Genomic DNA, 26,903 nt, shown 5'->3' with positions numbered 1-26,903 from the left:
GACACACACACTGTTACCCCTGCTACAGGACACACCACAGCTGGTGAGACACACACACTGTTACCCCTGCTACAGGACACACCACAGCTGTTGAGACACACACTGTTACCCCTGCTACAGGACACACCACAGCTGGTGAGACACACACTGTTACCCCTGCTACAGGACACACCACAACTGCTGGGAGCACACACACGCATGTATACACACACACACACACACACACACACACACACACACACACACACACACACACACACACACACACACACACACACACACATTGCTTTCTCTCTCTCTCCCCGTCTATCTCCTGGCTGCTTGACCCAAGTCTCCCCCTCTGACCCTGGAGAATAAACACAAAATACCTCAGTGATCCGCTCTGAAGCCCCTAAGTGGTTCTGCTACCACACACTCTCTCCCAGGTGCCAGTGAATATACTCCTGGTAGCTCCACAGAGGATGAGGACGGTGTTACTGACCTGTGTGTGAAGAGAAGAGTTATATTTAGACAGCGTGAATGTATTCGGGACAATGGAGAGGAGACGAATAGGCCTGATTCCAAACCATAATGTACACCCTTCCCTCTCACCCTCACAGGTATACAGGGAGTAACGATGTTTCCTACCACAGGCCTCCAATAGGCTAGTGAGGTTTCAGATAGTGTAGCTTTGAACTGGAGCCTGTATTCAGCCCTGATGTCCCTTTGGTCAAGGAAGGCTGTGGCAGTGAGAATGCGGTAGGGGGGGTAAGGGGGACATGTTCTGAGAGGGCCAGAGGGGCCTTGTTGAGTTGTCTATGTGTGTCACAGGGGAGTTGTTCTGTTAGTTATTTAGACCGTCACATAAACACGTGTGTTGAGAGAAGCCCTCCATGAGTCCACGTGATACGATGACAGATTTCTGCCCCCATAGAGACAGAAAGTGTGTGTGTGTCTCACCAGTTGTGGTGTGTCCTGTAGCAGGGCCAGCTGTGTGTGTGTGTGTGTGTGTGTGTGTGTGTGTGTGTGTGTGTGTGTGTGTGTGTGTGTGTGTGTGTGTGTGTGTGTGTGTGTGTGTGTGTGTGTGTGTGTGTGTGTGAGACAGACATATACAGTAGTTCCATAGCCCCTATGTTAGGGTTTCCACTGTGATTAAACACATGACATCTCATCACACAGGTTAGAGGTGTATCTATATACAGTCCTCTCTATTTACCCAATTTCACACCAAATACCCCCACTGCCCCTTCAAGAGAGACATAGGGACAGGTGGCTAACACACACACACACACACACTGACATCTGCAAACACAACCTCACTGTGATAGACACCCCCTTACACACATACACACACTTTCTCTTTCATCACCACACACACAGTAAACACGCCCGAGAGCACACATCCGAGCAGACATCCAGTCAGCCTGCACCTGACTGGGCTGATGAGGCCCCAGAGAGATGGAGTCACTGAGAGTGTGTATGTATTTCGATGTGTTTATTGTTGCGGTTGCTCTTGTGAATGGGATTAAGTTAAAGGTAATTAGGGTCAGGCCCGCTGCATTAGCCCATACGTGTGGAGAGATGGGCTATTTTAGGAAGCGCTACTCACACTGGACAGAAATACAGATAACGTACTGTATGGAAAAGACAAGGCCAGGGGCTAATAGGAGCATCTGACACGCATACATGAGGGTGTGTGTGTGTGTGTGTGTGCGTGCGTGATAGATTTATGTGTGAGTAAGAGATTGTCTTTGACCCCTATTTGACCTCGAGAATTTTTTTCATCTCCGGTGAGGTCGTCACAGGTGAACGAGATTCCCTTTCCCAACGGACGCTCCCAGGACTGGAATTCCAATTGGGATAAGTCCTTGGAATTCTGTGGATTGGAATAAGGCTTCTGTGAAGGATTGGGAGGAGTGGTAGAATGGATTAGAGAAGAGAGAACAGAATTAGGTGGGAATGAGAAACGTTGGAAAGAGAAAGAGGCACTAGATAATGACCTGTGCAACTGGGCTGATTAAACAAGGAAGAGGGGAAGGGGGATGGAGATGGAAGAGGAGAAAAGCTGCAGAGGAGAGCTCTGCTGTGCTCCCTGTTCCCCCACGACTGTGTGGCGTTGCGCGACACCAACTCCAGCATCAAGTTCGCTAACGACACCATGGTTATAGGCCTGATAACCAACAACGACAAGTCAGTCTATAGAGAGGAGGTAAGTGACCTGGCATTGTGGTGCCAGGACAACAACCTCTCCCTCAATGTCAGCAAAACAAAGGAGTTGATTGTTGACTTCAGGAAGCAGAGGAGGGAACATTCCCTGATCCACATTAACAGGACTGCAGTAGAGATAGTCAGCAGTTTTTAAGTTCCTCGGGGTGGTTGAGGGGCAGCTCTCGAGGGGAACTGGGCCGGTGGCCGAGAAGTCAGGTCGCTGGTACGGTTCCCCGAATCGTCTGGGTGGGGGATCTGTCCTTGTGGCCTTGGCCTGGGCACTTGACCCTTGTTGCTCGTGTGGGTCGCTCTGGATGGGAGTCTCTGCTGGATAATGTCATTTTCAGCAGCTTCACTGCAGATTGTATATAATAAAAAAGTTCCTTGGGGTCCACGTAACAGAGGACTTGACATGGACCAACAACACCACCATTCATGTCAAGAGAGCGCAACAGCATCTCTACTTCCTAAGGCAGCTGAAGAAATTCAGCATGCCACCCCGGGTCTTCTCCAAATACTACCACAGCACCATCGAGAGCATCCTGACCGTTTACTACTGCAAATACTGCCCAATTTAACCTCTCTGGGGTATGTGGGACGCTAACGTCCCACCTGCGGGACACACTATTCAACAGCCAGTGAAATAGCAGGGCGCCAAATTCAAAATCACAAAAATCTCATAATTCAAATTTCTCAAACATACAACTATTATATCCCATTTTAAAGATGTACTTCTCGTTAATCCAACCACATTGAAATCGGACAAAAAGGCTTTACAGCAAAAGCATAACATTAGATTATGTTAGGACAGCGCCTAGACAAGAAAAACCACACAGCCATTTTCCAAGCAAGGAGAGGCGTCACAAAAACCAGAAATACAGCTAAAATTAATCACTAACCTTTGATCTTCATCAGATGGCACTCATAGGACTTCATGTTACACAATACATGTATGTTTTGCTCGATAAAGTTCATATTTATATCCAAAAACCCCATTTTACATTGGCGTGTAATGTTCAGAAATGTTTTGCCTCGCAAAACTTCCGGTGAATGAGCACATCAATTTACAGAAACGCTCATCATAAACGTTGATAAAATATTCAACTGTTATTCAAAGAATTATATATACAGCGGTTGCATTAAGGAGAAGTGTGTCAGATTTCCAAAAAGCTTTACGGCGAAAGCAAACTTTGCAATCTGAGTACAGCGCTCTGATATCAAAACAAGCCATACCGACACCCGCCATTTTGGAGTCAACAGAAATGACAAAAATTACATTATAAATATTCGCTTACCTTTGATGATCTTCATCGGAATGCACTCCCAGGCATCCCAGTTCCAGAATAAATGTTTGTTTTGTTCGATAAAGTTAATCTTTATGTCCAAATACCTCCATTTTGTTTGCGCGTTCAGTTGAGTAATCCAAATCCACTGTGCTCGCGCAGTGAGTTCAGACGAAAAGTAAAAAAAGTTATATTACAGTTCGTAGAAACATGTCAAACGATGTATAGAATCAATCTTTAGGATATTTTTATCATAAATCTTCTATAATATTCCAACCGGACGATTCCTTTGTCTTCAGAAATGAAAAGGAACACACCTAACTCTCACGAGAGTGCGCAAGATTGAGCTCATGTCATTTTCTCAGTCATCTGACTCCATATGCTCTTATTCTCTCCCCATTCACAGTATAAGCATGAAACAACGTTCTAAAGACTGTTGACATCTAGTGGAAGCCTTAGGAAGTGCAAAATGACCCCATTGACACTGTGTATGAGATGGGCAATCACTTGAAAAACTACAAACCTCAGATTTCCACCCTTCCTGGTTGGATTCTTTCTCAGGTTTTTGCCTGCCATATGAGTTCTGTTATACTCACAGACATCATTCAAACAATTTTAGAAACTTTAGAGTGTTTTCTATCCAAATCTACTAATAATATGCATATCCTACCTTCTGGGCCTGAGTAGCAGGCAGTTTAATACGGGCACGCTTTTCATCCGGAAGTCAAAATACTGCCCCCTACCCCGATGTAGTTAAACACCTTCTCCCCAATCCCCCTCTGATACATGTGTAAATATTGTACTATAAATTGTGCCTTCCTGTATTATACTTATGCTAAAACGTTTATTCTATTCTACTGAGCCATTTACTTTGTTCATATTCTTATCTTTTATTATTTCTTATTGTTGTTGTATTGTTGAAGGAACCTGCAAGTAAGCATTACGCTGGGAAACCTAGTCAGTTAGACAATTGAATGCAGTCAGCTGAAATGTGTCTTCCGCATTTAACCCAGATAGGTGCGGGCGGCTGCATTAATCGACGTCCACAGTTCCCGGGGAGCAGTTGTTGTTGGGGGTTAACTACCTTGCTCAAGAGCAGAACAGCAGATTTTTCCACCTTGCCGGCTTGGGGATTTGAATCAGTGACTTTTCAGTTACTGGCCCAATGCTCTTAACCGCTAGGCTACTGCCACAGTATACTATGTGTATCCTGTACATACGACTAATAAAACTTGAAACTTGAGAGGGAAGTTTCTCTCTTGTCATCTCTTATCCTTCATGACCACTGATCCACATCCATAGCCTCTCTTTGCCGCAGTAAAACAGGAGGGAAGAAGGTAAGGGGGAGAAGAGAGTAGGAGAAGGGTCACAGGAAACACATCTCTCTGGTAATTGACGGGGCGCTCATTTAGCTTGGCCGGACCCAGCAGATTGATGCGGCCAACCAGAACAACCTCCTTCTTCCCCTCTTTTTTTCTTCCACTTGTTCTCGCTCTCTGTTTCTTTCCCTCACTTTCCACTGCTGTGAATAGAGCTGCTGACTTAATGTCTCAGTTCTATTCCTGCACCCGTCTTCCCTGAAGTTTACATTACTACAAACTAGTACTAGAAACATCTCTACTGCTCGCCTTTTCCTCCTCCCCCACACTTCCCTCTCTCCATATGTCTCCCTAGCTGTCTCTTCATTTCATTTCTTCTTCTCTTGATGGAAATTGAAAGGAGGAGTATTGTCGGGAGTTGAGTTCAATGTTCATTTGATTGTGGGAATAATGAATTGCAAAATGCACAGAAAGCAGAGCTAACTTCTCATACAATGAAAAAGGATGAGATACAGTTTGCTTTTACATCAGGTCATATGTGGAACTACTAAAGTATTAAATTATATCAAATATCTGCCAGTGACAATAAATATTTATGGATTAGTCGGGGGATTTGATTCTATAGAGATTATTTTGCTTTGCTTAGCTCACTGCATGACATTGTATTTCCAGTCTCTTCTCATGCCTGGTCTTTAAATTACTTTTCCAGTCAAGTTGAGCATGTCAACTCTGAAGGATTACTGTCTGAACCTTTCAGTCCCTATGGGAGTCCCTCAGGGCTCTATATTAGGCCCCATTCTGTTATCCATAATCACAAGTTATTTTGAAATCGCAACTGGGATTTCCACAATGTGCATTGTCAGAGGGGAAGTGACCTCTATTTATTACCAGACAAAAAGACTTCTCCATTCCCCTCCAGCCTCTTGTTCTCCTGAGCTTCACTTTCTCTTAATCACAAACAAAGATGTCCAAGGTCGTCCTCAGCGTGCAGGATGTCCATTATCACTCTACCATATGATTTGCCATTTGGGCCCAGTTCCAAACCCATTGCTGTGCGCTTCACTGCCCTTCATTTCAAATTGAAATTGAGAAGCCAGGTAGCCGGGCAGTTAAGAGCGTTGGGCCAGTAACCGAAAGGTTGCTGGTTTGAATCCCCGAGCCGACTATGTGGAAAATCTCTGCCCTTGAGCAAAGCTTAACCCTAATTAAGTAAATGTATATCCTAATATTGTTACCCAGCTGGTGAAATCTGTACTGTTAGTCCAGTTCAACATGTTGGGGGTCCTGATAGCCTGTTGAAGGTTATTGTTTGAGTTGAGATCTATGTTCTACTGCCTTCTTCCTCAATACTCTTCCTTTCTCTCACCTCTACTGCTTTCTCTCCCCCTTTTATTTCTCTCTCCATTTCATTCTCCTTTCTCTCTCTCTCTCTCTCTCTCTCTCTCACTCCTGAGTAATGTCAGGTCTCTTCCCTGTTATCATCATTTACCTGTCATTAGGGCTCATTAGAGGCCTATCAGCAGGGGGGCAGCCTCAGCCCCAGACCCTGGCTACCTGTCGACACCCCCACGGCCCAGCTCGGTCCGCCTGGACTATCTTAGATTGTGTGTGTGGGGGGGGGGGGTACAAGGGATGTGTGTGTGTGAGAGATGGCCAGACAATATATTTTTCTCTTTCTCCGGGAGAGGCAATTGGATTGAATGATAATTGGTCCTGTTTCACGTCTGAAGGATTCACATTATTGGCTTGTCTGTAGGGTGAATTTTGTATCTGCTCTCTGTGTCTCTGCAGAATGTGCTAATCTGTGTAGAAACAGTATACGGTTTTGTGTGTGTGGCTGGCGCACGTATATACTGCCACACAATACCGCATGCCTATGCCGGCGTGTTTGTCGTGATACCTGTGTGTGTGTGTGTGTGTGTGTGTGTGTGTGTGTTTATCACACACGGAAGAGATCAGGCAGTGTTTAGGCTAGACTGGAATGGAACAGACTGATACAGTAGTAGCTAGATAAACAGACTGTAAATAAATACTACAGTAGTACATGGTAGTACATCATCCTGGACACAGGGGGCACTATGCATTCAAGGCCAGACTATTGGGTTGTGATGGCTTACAATCTGATCTGAATCTCACTTATGCATGTATGGACCACATGCCCAGCTTCTCTCTTTCTCCCTGTTTTCTCTCTTTCGAATTATGTCACTTTTTGTTCTCTCACTCTTTCGATAACTGTCTATTGTTCTCTGCCGTCTTTCCCCATTTCCTACTTTGCTCTCCCTAACCACCCTGTCTCATATGCTCGAATAACAGAATACCTGTCTCTCGCTCTCGCTCTCTCTCTCTCTCTCTCAGGGTTGGGAGGAGAGTGTGGACGCGGCCGTGTCTCACCTCCTGAGGACCTGTCTGTCTCGCAGCCCTAAGGACCAGGCCCTGTCTCTGTCCACCTCCCAGCTCAGCATGCCCAAAGACACGGTCCGCCTGAAGAAGCACATCACCCTGCTGTGTGACCGCCTGGGCAAGGGGGGACGGCTGTCCCTGGCCTCCGAGGCTAACGTACCCACACCAGTCATGATGCCAGGTGAGAGAGGGGAAGAGTGTTTGTGTGTGTCTCTGTCTCTCTGTCTCTGTCTCTCGGTCTCTGTGTGTGTGTGTGTGAGAAAAAGCAGTTTCTCTTCATTAGTGTTCAGTATAGCCTGTAATGATGCCGTTAACCCCTTCCTCTGAGAATGCCTAATAAATCCTGTCCGACTGAGGTGTGTGTGTGCACGCTCTGTCTGTTGTTCCAGTGTTAACCCCTTCCTCTGAGAATGCCTAATGAATCCTGTCCCACTGAGGTGTGTGTGTGCACGCTCTGTCTGTTGTTCCAGTGTTAACCCTGGCTGTGAGAATGCCTAGTAAACACTATTCCCCTGGTAAAGGTGTTATGGTTGGAGAGAAGAGCACATGTCTCAATCATAGCCCTGTTAATGGCCTTCACACACTCTCAGGCCTACAGTGGTGTGTGTGTGTGTGTGTGTGTGTGTGTGTGTGTGTGTGTGTGTGTGTGTGTGTGTGTGCGCCCAACCACCACCCCCATGGGTCATTGAGTTCTAACAAAAATGTGTGTGTCTGAACACAATGTGTGTGTCTGGCCAAATACCTTTTTACCCCCACTCCTTTTATGCTTCTTCCTCCCTCCTCTCTCTCTTCCTCCCTCCTCTCTCTCTCTTCCTCCCTCCTCTCTCTCTTCCTCCCTCTTTCGTTTCTTCCTCCCTCTCCCCCTTGCCCCTTTTAGCAGTCACCCCTCACACGTATAAGTGTGTTGATGACAAATCAACTCGACCATTTCCCTTCAGTAGTTCTCTCCCTAGTTTCCACCCCATCAAACACAGCAGTTGATTAATGTGGGATGTTTAATATGATATATGAGGACTGTTGATGGACACAGGGGCAGTATTGTGAAGCGGTAGGTAGCCACCAGCCAGACTAATGAATATGGATACAGTGGAGGGAGGAAATATTAACGATGGTTTTCCAGTTGAAAACCTCCCGCTCCGCAAATAGAAGAATTAGTTGCCTTATTGAGTGCTTTACGCATTCAGGCTTTGGAGTTTAATTAATTCACGACATGGATATGGGTTCTTGACCAATGTAGAATACTTTGAGAGTTCTGGGATAGTGTATTGAATTTTTTTTTTTTTAAGCTTGACATTGTTTGTCATGCTGTGAGCCAAGCAAAGCAAAATAATCTCTATAGAATCAAATCCCCCGACTAATCCATTACAGTACATAACGCTGTCATGGTAGTGGCATAGAAGCTAGGGTCTTTGATAAGTTATGACAACTTAGGCAGCTTATGCAGTAGCTTGGGACTGCTACTGTATGGATGTGGGCAGTAAACCAGAAAAATCGCAATAGTGTGTGTTATTTGGGACTACTGGAGGTATCCCTTATATGATGTCCGTCCAGGGTGTGTGTGTGTCAGAGTCCTGCACAGCTTTTGTGGAGCCGCACCCGCTCCGGCCACATCAATTCCAAGCCCCACCCGATATCCGACATCAGGACAGATTCTTTTCCCCAACCCACCCGCAAATTATTGTTCCGAGAGGCGATCCATGACCCACCAAATAACATCCAATTTTTGTAATTGTTTTCATAACTCTGTAGTAGTATGCTATTATTCCCCTTCCCTGCATGAATTCATTTGTCTGGATGTCTATTCAACATTTGTATAAAAGGAAACCATGCCATGAATGAAGAACGATAGGCTACCTTTTTGTCTACACCATGCGATGCGTCACATTGACGACTCAAATCGTTTCGATAATCAAATAGTTTAAATGAAACTTAAATTAACAATTGAATAGTGCATTTGCAAAGTATTCAGACCCCTTCACTTTTTCAACATTTTGTTACATTACAGCCTTATTCTACAATGGATTAAAAAAAAAATTTCCTCATTGATCTACACACAATACCCCATAATGACAAAGTGAAAAACCGAGATTTTAGATATGTTTGTAAATGTATTAAAAATGTAAAAACAAAAAAAAATTATATCCATAAGTATTCAGTCCCTTTGCTATTAGACTTGAAATTGAGCTCAGGTGCATCCTGTTTGCATTGATCATCCTTGAGATGTTTCTACAACTTGATTGGAGGCCACCTGTGGTAAATTCAATTGATTGGACATGATTTGGAAAGGCACACACCTGTCTATATACAGTGAGGTCCCACAGTTGACAGTGCATGTCAGAGCAAAAACCAAGCCATGAAGTCGAAGGAATTGTCCGTAGAGCTCCGAGACAGGATTGTGTCGAGGCACAGATCTGGGGAAGGGTACCAAAACATGTCTGCAGCATTGAAATTCCCCAAGAACACAGTGGCCTCCACCTTTCATTCTTTTTTAAAACTTTTTACCCCTTTTCTCCCCAATTCCGTGATATCCAATTGGTAGTTAGTCTTGTCCCATCGCTGCTACTCCCGTACGGACTCGGGAGAGGTGAAGGTTGAAAGCCATGTGTCCTCCGAAACACGACCCTGCCAAGCCGCACTGATTCTTGACACACTGCTCGCTTAACCCGGACAACTGGCAACTGTGTCAGCGTGCATGCGCCCGGCCCGTCACAGAAGTCGCTAGAGCACAATGGGACACGGACATCCCGGCCGGCCAAACCCTCTCCTAACCTGGACGACACCGGGCCGATTGTGCGCTGCTTCATTTTTTTTATTTTACGTTGATTTAACTAGGCAAGTCAGTTAACCTGTTAGGGCTAGGTTAACCAAATTCTTATTTTCAATCACATCCTAGGAACAGTGGGTTAATTGCCTTGTTCATGGGCAGAACGACACATTTTTACCTTGTCAGCTCGGGAATTCGATCTTGCAACCTTCTGGTTACTAGTCCAACGCTCTAACCACTAGGCTACCTGCCGCCCCATGAGACCCCCATGGGTCTCCCGGTCGCGGCCAGCTGTGACACAGTGCCTTAGACCGCTGCGCTACTCGGGAGGCCTGGCCTCAACCATTCTTAAATGGAAGAAGTTTGGAACCACCAAGACTCTTCCTAGAGCTGGCCACCTGGCCAAACTGCGCAATCGGGGGAGAAGAGCCTTGGTCAGGGAGGTGACCAAGAACCTGATGGTCACTCTGACAGCGCTCCAGGGTTCCTCTGTGGAGATGGGAGAAACTTCCAGAAGAACAACCATCTCTGTAGCATTCAACCAATACGGTCTTTATGGTAGAGTGACCAGACGGAAGCCACTCCCCAGTAATTGGCACATGGCAGCCCGCTTGGAGTTTCCCAAAAGGCAGCTAAAAGACTCTCTGACCGTGAGAAACAAGATTCTCTGATCTGATGAAACCAAGGTGGAACTATTTGGCCTGAATGTCAAGTGTCACATCTGGAGGAAACCAGGCACCACTCATCACCTGGCCAATACCATCCCTACGGTGAAGCATGGCGGTGGCAGCATCATGCTGTGGGGATGTTTTTCACCGGCAGGGACTTGGAGACTAGTCAGGATCAAGGGAAAGATGAATGGAGCAAAATACAGAGAGATCCTTGATTAAAACCTGCTCCAGAGCCCAAAGGACCTTAGACTGGGGTTGAAGGTTCACCGTCCAACAGGACAATGACCCTAAGCACACAGCCAAGACAACGCAGGAGTGGCTTCAGGACTGGTCTCTGAACGTCCTTGAGTGGCCCAGCCAGAGCACGAACTTGAACCAGATCAAACATCTCTGGAGAGACCTAAAAATAGCTGTGTAGCGAAGCTCCCCACCCAACCTGACAGAGCTGGAGAGGATCTGCAGAGAAAAAAACTCCCCAAATACAGGTGTACCAAGCTTGTAGCGTCATACCCAAGAATACACTAGGCTGTAATCACGGCCAAAGGTAATTCAACAAAGTACTGAGTAAAGGGTCTGAATACTTATGTAAATGTGATATTTTTTTTAAAGACATTTGCAACAAATGCTTTGTCATTATTGGGTATTGTGTATACATTGATGAGGGGAAAAAACAATATAATTAATTTTAGAATAAGGCTGTAACGTAACAAAATGTGGAAAAAGTGAAGGGGTCTGAATACTTTCCGAATGCACAGTAGGCTGCAAAAATAGGCTACATTTATTTAATAGGCTATTATATGCATATTCAAATTTTTACTAGCCGCACCGGTTTACACTTTATCTGGCCTGCGTATGGTCTAAATAAACAAAAGCGTGAATTAATGTAGGCTAATAATGAACTGATATTTAATTGAATTATCATAACAAATACCTGCTTGCACTTTTTGCCGGCTGTGTATCTATCTACCGGGTTGTTGTCTTTACGAACCGGGGATTTCACTCACGCAGCACCTGTTTCCACGATGGTGTAGCCTATTCCCCCATCATAACCTTTCTTTTTATTTCTCCACTTAGGCCTATGTTACCCATTTTCGCGTGAGCTAGGCTAGCCAGAGAAAGTCAACTTGGCATTGCCTATTCTCACGTGGGGGGAGGGAACAAAAGCTCTGCACCTAGACGAATTAGAATGTTTAAGCACCACATAAATAATGGACAGTTCCCTGCTCCACACTCTCTCAATACGTCCCTGCTGCACACTCTCTCAATACGTCCCTGCTGCACACTCTCTCAATACGTCCCTGCTGCACACTCTCTCAATACGTCCCTGCTGCACACACTCTCAATACGTCCCTGCGCCACACTCTCTCAATACGTCCCTGCGCCACACTCTCTCAATACGTCCCTGCGCCACACTCTCTCAATACGTCCCTGCGCCACACTCTCTCAATACGTCCCTGCGCCACACTCTCTCAATACGTCCCTGCGCCACACTCTCTCAATACGTCCCTGCGCCACACTCTCTCAATACGTCCCTGCGCCACACTCTCTCAATACGTCCCTGCGCCACACTCTCTCAATACGTCCCTGCTCCACACTCTCTCAATACGTCCCTGCTCCACACTCTCTCAATACGTCCCTGCTCCACACTCTCTCAATACGTCCCTGCGCCACACTCTCTCAATACGTCCCTGCGCCACACTCTCTCAATACGTCCCTGCGCCACACTCTCTCAATACGTCCCTGCGCCACACTCTCTCAATACGTCCCTGCGCCACACTCTCTCAATACGTCCCTGCGCCACACTCTCAATACGTCCCTGCGCCACACTCTCTCAATACGTCCCTGCGCCACACTCTCTCAATACGTCCCTGCGCCACACTCTCAATACGTCCCTGCGCCACACTCTCTCAATACGTCCATGCTCCACACTCTCAATACGTCCCTGCGCCACACTCTCTCAATACGTCCCTGCGCCACACTCTCAATACGTCCCTGCGCCACACTCTCTCAATACGTCCCTGCGCCACACTCTCTCAATACGTCCCTGCGCCACACTCTCTCAATACGTCCCTGCTCCACACTCTCTCAATACGTCCCTGTTTTCATTCCACCCACCAGCTGATATAAAAAAATAATATATATATATATATATATATATATATATATATATATATATATATATATATATATATATATATATATATTATTTTTTTATTTTTTTTTGTGGTGTGTATCCGACCTGATGCAGAACTGTAGTTAGTGTGTGTGTGTGTGTGTGTGTGTGTCAAGAGTATTGAGTGGACAGGATCCATGTCGTCCGGTCTCTTTCCTTTCACTGTTGTTCTGCTGCCAAAACACACACACACACACACACACACACACACACACACACACACACACACACACACACAGAGAGCGAGAGAGTCCGGCGACTCCTGTATGACCAAAGCCCTGTCACTCTTTATGTAAACAGTCATTTGTTACAAACCCCAAAGATGTTGCTTTTTCAATCGACTGTAAACGCAAAAGTTGTTTACGTTTCCAACAGCACCGGCGGCAACAGTCTCCCACGGAGACTGGGCACACGCGCACGCACACACACACACTCACAAGCCCCACTTCATGGCCTTGCAGTACACCCTATTCCAGGCATTGTATTAAAGTGGATGGATGGATGGGATTTGTAATTTGTTTGAACTTCCCACTACCAATACTGTGTGGGACCTGACAGTTGAAAAAACACATACAGTACACAGACACAAATGTACTGTACTCCCTGATATAGCCTATTTGTGCTTATATTTGTGCCTGAAGGATATACAGAATATGTTCTCTCTTATGACACACACACATACTTGTAAAATGTGTAGATTCCTGTCTCCGGTACATGTGTAGATTCCTGTCTCCGATTCCTGTCGTTCTCCTCATCTCTCCAGCTCACCCTTTCCTCACCTGACCCTGTGTCTCGCTCTGATGACATCACCTGGGCGGCCTGCTGAGACTCTGGTTGTAACAGCTGCTCTTGGCCCTTGCTCTCTCTCACACGCACACACTAACACGTGCACACATAGACCCTGTCAGCAGCACCTGATGGTATCAGTTCAGTCAGTACTGTTTATCACATGGCCTTCATTACTCAGAACTGTTAGCTTTGCTCTGTCAATAGGTCAAATGTTGGGCTGCTTTACAATATGGGTGTGGATTTGGTGTTGTGGGTGTAATGTTGCTCTCTCCCTTGTATCTCTCTGTCTCTCTTGTTTACTCTATCCATGTCTGTCAGTAAGCATAGCTTGAGGTCTCTCTACTTGAGGTTCATCATAGAATGAACTAGATGTTGTGGCCTTCTTGTTTTGTGTGTTTTCACTGTACATCTATTTCTGTGTGTATGCATGCATGTGTTTATACATACAGTTGAAGTCGGAAGTTTACATACACCTTAGCCAAATACAGTCGTGACCAAAAGTTTTGAGAATGACACAAATATTAATTTTCACAAAGTCTCCTGCCTCAGTTTGTATGATGGCAATTTGCATATACTCCAGAATGTTATGAAGAGTGATCAGATGAATTGCAATTAATTGCAAAGTCCCTCTTTGCCATGCAAATGACCTGAATCCCCCAAAAAACATTTCCACTGCATTTCAGCCCTGCCACAAAAGGACCAGCTGACATCATGTCAGTGATTCTCTCGTTAACACAGGTGTGAGTATTGACGAGGACAAGGCTGGAGATCACTCTGTCATGCTGATTGAGTTCGAATAACAGACTGGAAGCTTCAAAAGGAGGGTGGAGCTTGGATTCATTGTTCTTCCTCTGCAAGTAAGATTGCACCTAAATCAACCATTTATCGGATCATCAAGAAATTCAAGGTGAGCGGTTCAGTTGTTGTGAAGAAGGCTTCAGGGCGCCCAAGAAAGTCCAACAAGCACCAGGACCGTCTCCTAAAGTTGATTCAGCTGCGGGATCGGGGCACCACTAGTACAGAGCTTGCTCAGGAATGGCAGCAGTCAGGTGTGAGTGCATCTGCATGCACAGTGAGGCGAAGACTTTTGGAGGATGGCCTGGTGTCAAGAAGGGCAGCAAAGAAGCCACTTCTCTCCAGGAAAAACATCAAGGACAGACTGATATTCTGCAAAAGGTACAGGGATTGGACTGCTGAGGACTGGGGTAAAGTCATTTTCTCTGATGAATCCTCTTTCCGATTGTTTGGGGCATCCGGAAAAAAGCTTGTCCGGAGAAGACAAGGTGAGCGCTGCCATCAGTCCTGTGTCATGCCAACAGCAAAGCATCCTGAGACCATTCATGTGTGGGGTTGCTTCTCAGCCAAGGGAGTGGGCTCACTCACAATTTTGCCTAAGAACACAGCCATAAATAATGGTACCAACACATCCTCCGAGATCAACTTCTCCCAACCATCCAGGAACAATTTGGTGACGAACAATGCCTTTTCCAGCATGATGGAGCACCTTACCATAAGGCAAAAGTGATAACTAAGTGGCTCGGGAAACAAAACATCGATATTTTGGGTCCATGGCCAGGAAACTCCCCAGACCTTAATCCCATTGAGAACTTGTGGTCAATCCTCAAGAGGAGGGTGGACAAACAAAAACCCACAGATTCTGACAAACTCCAAGCATTGATTATGCAAGAATGAGCTGCCATCAGTCAGAATGTGGCTCAGAAGTTAATTGACAGCATGCCAGGGCGGATTGCAGAGGTCTTGAAAAAGAATGGTCAACACTGTAAATATTGACTCTTTGCATCAACTTCATGTAATTGTCAATAAAAGCCTTTGACACTTATGAAATGCTTGTAATTATACTTCAGTATTCCATAGTAACATCTGACAAAAATGTCTAAAGACACTGAAGCAGACAAAATTCATATTTGTGTCATTCTCAAAACTTTTGGCCACGACTGTACATTTAAACTCAGTGTTTCACAATTCCTGACATTTAATCCTAGTAAAAATTCTGTATCTTAGGTCAGTTAGGATCACCACTTGATTTTCATAATGTGAAATGTCAGAATAATAGTAGAGAGAATTATTTATTTCAGCTTTTATTTCGTTCATCACATTCCCAGTGCGTCAGAAGTTTACATACACTCAATTAGTATTTGGTAGCATTGCCTTTAAATTGTTTAACTTGGGTCAAACGTTTCGGGTAGCCTTCCACAAGCTTCCCACAGTAAGTTGGGTGAATTTTGGCCCATTCCTCCTGACAGAGTGGGTGTAACTGAGTCAGGTTTGTAGGCCTCCTTGCTCGCACACACTTTTTCAGTTCTACCCACAGATTTTGACTTTGTTGTCCTTAAGCCATTTTGGAAGTATGCTTGGTGTCATTGTCCATTTGGAAGACCCATTTGTGACCAAGCTTTAACTTCCTGACTCATGTCTTGAGATGTTGCTTCAATATATATACATATTTTCCTTCCTCATGATGCCATCTATTTTGTGAAGTGCACCAGTCCCTCCTCCTGCAGCAAAGCTCCCCCACAACATGATGCTGCCACCCCTGTGCTTCACGGTTGGGATGGTGTTCTTCGGCTTGCAAGCCTCCCCCTTTTTCCTCCAAACATAATGATGGTCATTATGGCCAAACAGTTCTATTTTTGTTTCATCAGACCAGAGGACATTTCTCCAAAAAGTACGGTCTTTGTCCCCATGTGCAGTTGCAAACCGTAGTCTGGATTTTTAACGGTGGTTTTGGAGCAGTGGCTTCTTCCTTGTTGAGCGGCCTTTCAGGTTATGTCGATATAGGACTCATTTTACTGTGGATATAGATACTTTTGTACCTGTTTCCTCCAGCATCACAAGGTCCTTTGCTGTTGTTCTGGGATTGATTTGCACATTTCACACCAAAGTACATTCATCTCTATGAGACAGAATGCATCTACTTCCTGAGCGGTATGACGGCTGTGTGGTCCCATGGTGTTTATACTTGCGTACTATTGTTTGTACAGATGAACGTGGTACCTTCAGGTGTTTGGAAATTTCTCCCAAGGTTGAACCAAACTTGCGGAGGTCTACCATTTTTTTTTCAGAGGTCTTGGCTGATTTCTTTTGATTTTCCCATGATGTCAAGCAAATTGGCACTGAGTTTGAAGGTAGGCCTTGAAATACATCCACAGGTACACCTCCAATTGACTCAAATGTTGTCAATTAGCCTATCAGAAGCTTCTAAAGCCATGACATCATTTTCTGGAATTTTCCAAGTTGTTTAAAGGCACAGTCAACTTAGTGTATGTAGACTTCTGACCCACTGGAATTGTGATACAGTGAAATAATCTGTCTGTAAACAATTATTGGAAAAATTACTTGTGTCATGCACAAAGTAGATGTCCTAACCTACTTGCCAAAACTATAGTTTGTTAACAAGAAATTTGTGGAGTGGTTGAACGAGTTTTAATGACGCCGACCTATGTGTATGTAAACTTCTGACGTCAACTGTATCTTCTCTCTCCCACCACAGAAGAAGATTGATACCTCTGTGTCTACACACACACACACCACAGTTCCACTTCATGATTTATCACATTTTATATGGAACTTCCAGTCTCCACTCCACACTGGGCAGGAAAAACACAGGCTGGGGAACAAGTCTCCTTTAGGGAACACATCCAACCCCCATCATGTTTTCACATTAGTCAGAGAACCTATACATGCCCTCTCTCACTCTCACTCTTTCTTTCTCTCTCTATCTCTTTCTTTGTCCTTTTCTCTCGCTCTTCATCTTTCTCACTTTCTCTCTCGCTCTCTTTCTATCTTCCTCTCGCTCCTTCTTTCTTTCTTTCTTGCTTTCTCTTTCTTTCGCTCTCTCCCTTTCTCCTTCTTTCTATCTCTTTTTCTCTCTCTCCTTTTGCTCTGTTTTGCTCTTTCTCTACGATTCTGAGAAACCTTTGTCGCCACACAATTGACTGTGACTTCATTGTGCCATTGCTAGATATGTTTATTTATATTTACTGTTAGTTTGTTTTGCCAATATCTCATTTGTTGTCAGGTTAAGGTTTCTTTTCTTTTCAAATATCACCCTGTCTTTCGTTCTCTCTCTCTCTGACTTTTATTCTTTCTTTCTCCCTCTCTCTTTTTCTCTCTCTCTCTCTCAATTCAATTTGCTTTATTGGCATGACATAACAATGTACATATTGCCAAAGCTTACTTTGGAGATGTATATTATTAATCAATATTGTCAACGGGACAACAGTAACAACAATAATCAAGGGTCAAAATAACCATATGTTGAACAATAACAGAGGCATAGAGGACATGTGCAGGTTGGTTGGTCTGTCAGACACGTCCCTCATCTTATGGCAGCAATGTAGTTTGCTGCCAACCTACAGCTCTCTGCGTCCTCCCCCAACAGGACAGGTAGCCTATCCTCATCAGAGAGGTCTTTGAAACCTTGAATAAGGGTTTTAAATTTGGTGAAATGACACTCTCTTAATTGTTTAATATTTTTTACATTTTGCAGCTCTGTGCAGCTCTGTCTCAGCTCTGTTTCGGGTTCTGCTGTGGTCTCTCTCTCTCTAAACTAGTCAAACTCCCCTCTCCCTGCTATGTGTTGAATACATTAGCTACTCGGCTGGAACCAGGCGTTTTTGCAACAGTTCGGAGATCTTGAACGTCCCCCCTCTGAATATATTTGCAGTGGAGAAAAACCATATGTTGTGATAAAGTGAATGCCAGGGGAATGTGATTGATGTACTACTGGGGTGAAGGGTTGTTGACGGGATGTTATGCAAGCAGGCTTTGAGGTGTGTGTGTGTGTGTGTGTGTGTGCGTGTGTGCGTGTGTGCGTGCGTGTGTGCGTGCGTGCGTGCGTGGTGGGGGATGTGGGGAGTTGTTGTGTCTAACTGTATTCTGTACATGTATTTAAGTGTGTGTTCTCTCCCAGAGTCTCCTCTCCTATCAACGTCTCTAATTAACACTCTAGAAATTGAAGCTTTTCAGTCCTAAAATATACCCCCCCCCCCTTCCAAGTTCCAAGTCCACTGAGAATACCTTTGTTCCTATATCCGAATCTGTCTTCGGGAGCCATTTCTGACAGCGTAAACAGATGTATCTTGTCTTGTGTTTGAAGCCTCCTTTCTCAGCTGTTTTGGGAGGATTTCAGTTATGCCTTGTGGTTAGGAGATCTATTCCAGTAGGACTTAAAGAGAGGGGAGAGGAAATAGATGTTGTAGTTGAGAGCAGGGTCTTCTCTGCTAGCTAAAGCACTACTTAATGCTCAACTACTTAAAGCGGTTAGGAATTCCTTGGCTAAACCCCATTTAGAGAGTGCTGTCTCTGTATGTCCATCTGCCTCACTCACTCTCTCTTTCTCTCTCTGTGTGTGTGTGTGTGTGTGTGTGTGTGTGTGTGCATTATCAAATTTGGCAATGTGTCAGTGTGTGGCCATATCTCTCTCATTGCTCAACAGTATAACCATAAAACCCAGTGTCTTTCCAACGATCTCCCTCCTCTCCTGACTTTTACAATGTTGACATCATAAAGAGTAGAGAAAAAAGCCTTGGTGTTGACTTTGTAGTTGGGACAGGTTTAGACTGTAAAGGTAGATCAGGTGTCTGTTTGATTTACAGCTGTTTGATTTTGGACTTCAAAACCAGGAAGTGCACTTTTGGGCTGGGGAGAAAGAGGGACTTCTAGAGATCATATCACAAGCAAACAATCTGCAAGATTTGAGACCAAACCACAACCAAATGATCTTCTGAACCACTACACTACACAACGGTCTAACACATTCAAACCACAACCAACGGTGGTTTGGTGCATGCTCTAGTTCTTTTGACCACAACCAACGGTGGCTTGGTGCATGCTCTAGTTCTTTTGACCAGAACCGACGGTGGTTTGGTGCATGCTCTAGTTCTTTTGACCACAACCAACGGTGGCTTGGTGCATGCTCTAGTTCTTTTGACCACAACCAATGGTGGTTTGGTGCATGCTCTAGTTCTTTTGACCACAACCAATGGTGGTTTGGTGCATGCTCTAGTTCTTTTGACCACAACCAACGGTGGTTTGGTGCATGCTCTAGTTCTTTTGACCACAACCAATGGTGGTTTGGTGCATGCTCTAGTTCTTTTGACCAGAACCAACGGTGGTTTGGTGCATGCTCTAGTTCTTTTGACCACAACCAACGGTGGCTTGGTGCATGCTCTAGTTCTTTTGACCACAACCAACGGTGGTTTGGTGCATGCTCTAGTTCTTTTGACCACAACCAATGGTGGTTTGGTGCATGCTCTAGTTCTTTTGACCACAACCGACGGTGGTTTGGTGCATGCTCTAGTTCTTTTGACCAGAACCAACGGTGGTTTGGTGCATGCTCTAGTTCTTTTGACCACAACCGACGGTGGCTTGGTGCATGCTCTAGTTCTTTTGACCACAACCGACGGTGGCTTGGTGCATGCTCTAGTTCTTTTGACCACAACCGACGGTGGCTTGGTGCATGCTCTAGTTCTTTTGACCACAACCAATGGTGGCTTGGTGCATGCTCTAGTTCTTTTGACCACAACCAATGGTGGCTTGGTGCATGCTCTAGTTCTTTTGACCAGAACCAACGGTGGCTTGGTGCATGCTCTAGTTCTTTTGACCACAACCAATGGTGGCTTGGTGCATGCTCTAGTTCTTTTGACCACAACCAAATGGTTCCGTAGATGTAGCCATAAAATAAAACGGTCTACTGAAATTGAACAGCAACAACGGTCCAGTAGGGAATTGAGCATAACGTTGACCAAACCACGACCAACCGTTTTAGAACAGAGACCAAACTAAACCGCGACCAACCGTTTTAGAACGGAGACCAAACTAAACTGCGACCAACCGTTTTAGAACGGAGACCAAACTAAACCGCGACCAACCGGTTTAGAACAGAGACCAAACTAAACCGCGACCAACCGGTTTAGAACAGAGACCAAACTAAACCGCGACCAACCGGTTTAGAACAGAGACCAAACTAAACCGCGACCAACCGGTTTAGAACAGAGACCAAACTAAACCGCGACCAACCGGTTTAGAACAGAGACCAAACTAAACCGCGACCAACCGATTTAGAACAGAGACCAAACTAAACCGCGACCAACCGGTTTAGAACAGAGACCAAACTAAACCGCGACCAACCGGTTTAGAACAGAGACCAAACTAAACCGCGACCAACCAGTTTAGAACAGAGACCAAACTAAACCGCGACCAACCGGTTTAGAACAGAGACCAAACTAAACCGCGACCAACCGGTTTAGAACAGAGACCAAACTAAACCGCGACCAACCGGTTTAGAACAGAGACCAAACTAAACCGCGACCAACCGGTTTAGAACAGAGACCAAACTAAACCGCGACCAACCGGTTTAGAACAGAGACCAAACTAAACCGCGACCAACCGGTTTAGAACAGAGACCAAACTAAACCGCGACCAACCGGTTTAGAACAGAGACCAAACTAAACCGCGACCAACCGGTTTAGAACAGAGACCAAACTAAACCGCGACCAACCGGTTTAGAACAGAGACCAAACTAAACCGCGACCAACCGGTTTAGAACAGAGACCAAACTAAACCGCGACCAACCGGTTTAGAACAGAGACCAAACTAAACCGCGACCAACCGGTTTAGAACAGAGACCAAACTAAACCGCGACCAACCGTTCTAGCAGTTCCATCCTATCTATTTGCTCTTCTAACTACAATCACACGCCTTACTGGAAGAGACCAAACTCGACCACATACAGACAGTACAGCAGTTTGGACCATAACTAACCCGGTCTCCCAGACCAAAACATCTTTCATATCCCAGTATATGTGACAGAATGCAGCTCCATACTACAGTCTGAGAGAGGGCTGCCTGGCTTGTCTCCCCACCTAAAGAGCTCCGTTTCAGGCTAAAGGTGGTCCAGAGGTGGGGGCCCTTTCCTTAACATGTGTTGATGTATGGCTGGGCAGAGGTTATGACGCGCGCACACACACACACACACACACACACACACACACACACACACACACACACTACCCTTGTCCCCACATACAACCCCTCTCTCTCTGCACACTACACTTGTTCACACATACACATACCGCCACTGTCCAAAATTGCAAGACAGCTCAAGAAGACAAGCTTAGAAAAACACCTGCCCAATTAAAGGCTGGCGTATCCAATTTCAAACAAGCCCATGGCCAGGAAGAGGTAAAAAAAAAAACGGAGGCTGCCTGTTGCCTTTCAGCTCGGAGTAACCCCATGGGCCATCCCAGCCAATTGGCCTCACTAAACAGAACAAGATTGGCTTTATAGCATAGGATAAAACATTAGACAGGGATTAGGGTCATCTGCCAAGAGGTAGAGGACATTTTAAATACACACACACGCATATGAACGCTTGCACACTTAACCACATACCCAGACTAACACACACACGTTCACACACACCACCACCAGCTCAGACGGGGTGTTTTGAGGATGTAAAATGAAAGTGGCATGAAAATTAAACAAGCCCTTGGGATTGGGGGTTAGACGGAGAGGTGGAGAAGGTAGAGCGGAGAGGAGAGGCGAGAGGGAGAGACAAGGGGTCTGATTCATAGACCCTAGGAGGTCCCTAATTCCCGTTCATCCTTGGTATTGAAGAGGCGATAGATACTCTTAGAGGGGGTCTCACTCTGACACCCCCAGCGTACACAACACATAGCCAACACCTACATGTCCACATTCCATACACACACAATAATATTGACATTTCTAGGCCCTGGTAGAAGATGAAGTTCTTACATAACCACATCTGACAATTACTGAGACTTTGTCACTTGAAAAAGGGCAGCTAAAGATAAGCAGTTTTATTACACATTTGATACATGTTACGGCCAAATCCTAAATTGATGCTCCAGAGAAAGATTTTACACACAGGTTTGAGTTGTGTATGTACATTTAGTGTACAAAACATTAGGAACACCTTCCTAATATTGAGTTGCACCCCCTTTTGCCCTCAGAACAGCCTCAATTCATCGGGGTACGGACTCTACAAGGTGTTGAAAGCGTTCCACTGGGATGCTGGCCTATGTTGACTCCAATGCTTCCCGCAGTTGTGTCAAGTTGACTGGATGTCCTTTAGGTGGTGGACCATTCTTGATACACACAGGAAACTGTTGAGCGTGAAAAACTCAGCAGCGTTGCAGTTCTTGACACACTCAAACCGGTGTGCCTGGCACATACTGCCTGCCATACCCCATTCAAAGGCACTTAAATATTTTGTCTTGCCCATTCACCCTCAATGACACACGTACACAATCCACACATACACAAGATCATAATCATTATAAAGCAAATTACGGACTCGTCATTGAATCTGTATATTTCTACAAAACTCAGCTGTCCTGAGTCTGCACAGAACTGCCAGGACCTAGGATCATTGGAGACACTTTTTAATCCTGTATCTTTCCACACATTCAAGAAAATGGTCATGGCCTCTAAACCTTCCAGCTACCTACTGGACCCTATTCCAACTAAACTACTAAAAGAGCAACTTCCTGTGCTTGGCCCTTCTATGTTGAACAAAATAAACGGTTCCCTCTCTTCCGGATGTGTACCAAACTCACTAAAAGTGGCAGTAATAAAGCCTCTCTTGAAAAAGCTAAACCTCGTCCCAGAAATGTTTTTAAACTCTCGGCCTATATCGAATCTCCCATTCCCCTCAAAAATATTTGAAAACTTTTGCGCAGCAACTCACTGCCTTCCTGAAGACAAATAATGTATACAAAACACTCCAGTCTGGGTTTAGACCCAATCATAGCACTGAGACTGCACTTGTGAAGGTGGTAAATTACCTTTTAATGGCGTCAGACCAAGGCTCTGCATCTGTCCTCGTGCTCCTAGACCTTAGTGCCGCTTTTGACACCTTCAATCACCACATTCTGGAGAGATTGGAAACCCAAATTTGGTCTACACGGACAAGTTTTTGCCTGGTTTAGATCTGCCGGAAAGACATCAGTTTGTGTCTGGATGGTTTGTCCTCTGACAAATCAATGGTAAGTTTCGGTGTTCCTCAAGATTCCGTTTTAGGACCACTATTGTTTTCCCTATATATTTTACCTCTTGGTGATGTCATTTGGAAAAACAAGTTTAAACTTTTACTGCTATGTGGACGACAATTACTGTAGCTGTATATTTTGATTAAACATGGTGAAGCCGCAAAATTGTCTACCCTGAAAGCCTGTGTTTCAGACATAAGGAAGTGGATGGCGGCAAATGTTTTACTTTAAATTCAATACATAGATGCTGGTTCTAGGTTCCAAGAAACAAAGAGATCTGCTGTTTTGATCTGACAATTAATCTTGATGGTTGTATAGTTGTCTCAAATAAAACTGTGAAGGACCTCAGCATTACTCTGGACCCTGATCTCTCTTTTGACAAACATATCAATAATATTTCAAGGGCAGCTTTTTTCCATCTTAGTAACATTGCAAAAATCTGAAATGCTTTTGTCACTTCTAGATTAGATTACTGCAATGCTCTACTCCGGCTACCCAGCTAAAGCACTAAATGAACTTCAGTTAGTGCTAATTACATCTGATAGAATCTTGACTAGAACCAAAACATTTGATCATATTACTCCAGTGCTAGCCTCTCTACACTGGCTTCCTGTTAAGGCTAGGGTTGATTTGAAGGTTTTACTGCTAACCTATCAAGCATTACATGGGCTTGCTCCTACCTATCGGTTCGATTTGGTCCTGCCGTACATACCTACACGTACTCTACGGTCACAAGACGCAGGCCTCCTTATTGTCTCTAGAATTTCTCAGGCAACAGCTGGAGGCAGGGATTTCTCCTATAAAGCTATATTTTTATGGAATGGTCTGCCTATCCATGTGAGAGATACAGACTTGGTCTCGACCTTTAAGTCTTTATTGAAGACTCATCTCTTCAGTCGGTCCTATGATTGAGTGTAGTCTGGCCCAGAAGTGCGAAGGTGAATGGCAAGGCACTGGAGTGATGAACCTGGCCCTGTCTCTGCCTGGCCACCGATCAGAGCCTAGTTCCTCTCTAGGTTACTTCCTAGGTTCCTGCCTTTCTAGGGAGTTTTTCCTAGCCACCGTGCTTCTACATCTGCATTGCTTGATGTTTTGGGTTTTTAGGCTGGGTTCCTGTATAAGCACTTTGTGACATCTGCTGATGTAAAAAGGTATTTTATAAATACATTTGATTTGATGTCTCAAGACTTAATAATCCCCTTCATCTAAGCTAATTGAAGTGGATTTAGCAAGTGACATCAATAATGGATCAAGTCTTTCACTTGGATTCACCTGGTCAGTCTGTCATGGAAAGAGCATCATGTAAATAATGTTTTGTGCACTCATTGTATATCTCATGATAGGATTCAGTCTCTGTGATTAGCTTTTGATCATGCTCTTCTTCCTGTAACTCAGGGGGCTGTGAGCCAATCGCGGAGGCTGTTGCGGACCTGGAAGAGCCACCCCTGCAACAGGAGTCTGCCGCCAAGTTCATCAAAAAGAAACAGCCGTCCAAGAAAGTCAAGTCCAAGACAGGTACGTCAAGGGATGGACACATACAAACTCAGACCCTGGGTGTGGAAAGCTCATCCTTAGCTTGTGATTCACCCTCCTTTAGCTCGTACTGTATATGACTGGTCTCATATCTGCTGGGGCTGTTCTTATGCTGTGTTCAGATCGTGCTGATGCTGGTCTCATATTAGGCTCACACTGAGCTCAAGCTCTGTTCGATGTCTCACTCACTCACTCACTCACTCACTCACTCACTCACTCACATACATACATACATACATACATACATACATACATACATACATACATACATACATACATACATACATACATACATACATACATACATACATACATCTGGTTCTACTCATCCCTCCCTCCCTGAATTGGCTGTAATAGCTGGCGTATTGCAATTTTTCTGGTCATTATCAAAGTTGAGATTTTTTGGGGGGGGGGACCAAATAGTTTTTTAATCGAATGAATTAAAGCTGTAGTTGGACTGACTGCTGTAACTGAAGAGGAAAAGGGCTTTTTTTTTTTTCTTTCCACCCTCAGAACGGGACGTTTTTCTCTGTTTGATTTCCAAACATAATTTGTCTTGACCCATTGTGTGGGTGTGTGTGTCTGAGATAAACAATCATAAGTCGTAGACAGACGGAAGGGAATTCCGCATTAAATTCCCATGTTGAGGAAATATACTTAATTGAATAAATGAATGCAACAGACTGACAGCTCCTTCTGGAGCTGATGAATGTGAGAGGAGACTGTTGCACACACTGCACTGCTCTCCCCACTTAGACACTACTGGTTTGAATTGAGCACAAATCCATGTTTGTCTTTTCTAAGACGAAGTTGGATGGCTTTGAAGAGCACTAAACATGAGTGGTTAGACGTGAGCAGATGTGGTGTGTGTGTTGTGTCGGCAGTCCATGTGCCTTTTCAGACACACATACACTTCCTCTACATAAAGCCCACACACATACTCTGGGCACATGCATTTACATCAATACGCTCGATCACACCCAGATACAATTGAACAACATGCATTTTTTCAGACCGCTAGATAAAATGCCTGTCACGTGCACACAAAAGAGATGCAGTGCAATTAAAAATCCATTCCGCAAGCCAATTAAAAGAACCAGACCAAAAACACAGAGGAAAAACAAACAAAATACGTGCATTTCCGCTGTTAACCCTAATGAGAGAGAATACCACACAGACCACCACTCAACACACTGAGGTAAGATTCTGTGAAGTGGTTACACCATGATTCAGAGTTGTATTGGGTAGGCCATGTGATGGCTTTTCATGTATATGACTTAACCTCTCTGGGGTATGTGGGACACACTATTCAACAACCAGTGAAATAGCAGGGCGGCAAATTCAAAACAACAAAAATCTCATTCAAATTTCTCAAACATACAACTATTATATCCCATTTTAAAGATACACTTCTCTTTAATCCAACCACATTGTCCGATTTCAAAAAGGCTTTACGGCAAAAGCATAACATTAGATTATGTTAGGACAGCACCTAAACAAGAAAAACCACACAGCCATTTTCCAAGCAAGGAGAGGCGTCACAAAAACCAGAAATACAGCTAAAATGAATCACTAACCTTTGATGATCGTCATCAGATGGCACTCATAGTACTTCATGTTGCACAATACATGTATGTTTTGCTCGATAAAGTTCATATTTATATCCAAAAAAACCCATTTTACATTGGCGTGTAATGTTAAGAAATGGTTTGCCTCGCAAAACTTCCGGTGAATGAGCACATCAATT

General features: G+C 44.6%; 1 protein-coding gene across 3 annotated transcripts in view; it reads left to right on the top strand.

The window, feature by feature from the left end:
- LOC115176682 (protein PTHB1) overlaps window positions 1–26,903 on the top strand; it is a 217,099-nt gene that overhangs the window by 93,604 nt on the left and 96,592 nt on the right. For all 3 annotated transcript variants that reach the window (XM_029736875.1, XM_029736878.1, XM_029736876.1), the window contains 2 exons: window positions 7,145–7,370; window positions 25,019–25,138. In XM_029736875.1, coding sequence (XP_029592735.1) covers window positions 7,145–7,370; window positions 25,019–25,138 — 346 coding nt within the window. The remainder of the gene's footprint in view (window positions 1–7,144; window positions 7,371–25,018; window positions 25,139–26,903) is intronic.

Source organism: Salmo trutta, chromosome 37, assembly GCF_901001165.1.
Source record: "Salmo trutta chromosome 37, fSalTru1.1, whole genome shotgun sequence".
Lineage (NCBI taxonomy): Eukaryota > Metazoa > Chordata > Actinopteri > Salmoniformes > Salmonidae > Salmo > Salmo trutta.
The sequence above is the reverse complement of the archived record's forward strand: the minus strand, read 5'-3'. Positions and strand labels throughout refer to the sequence as shown.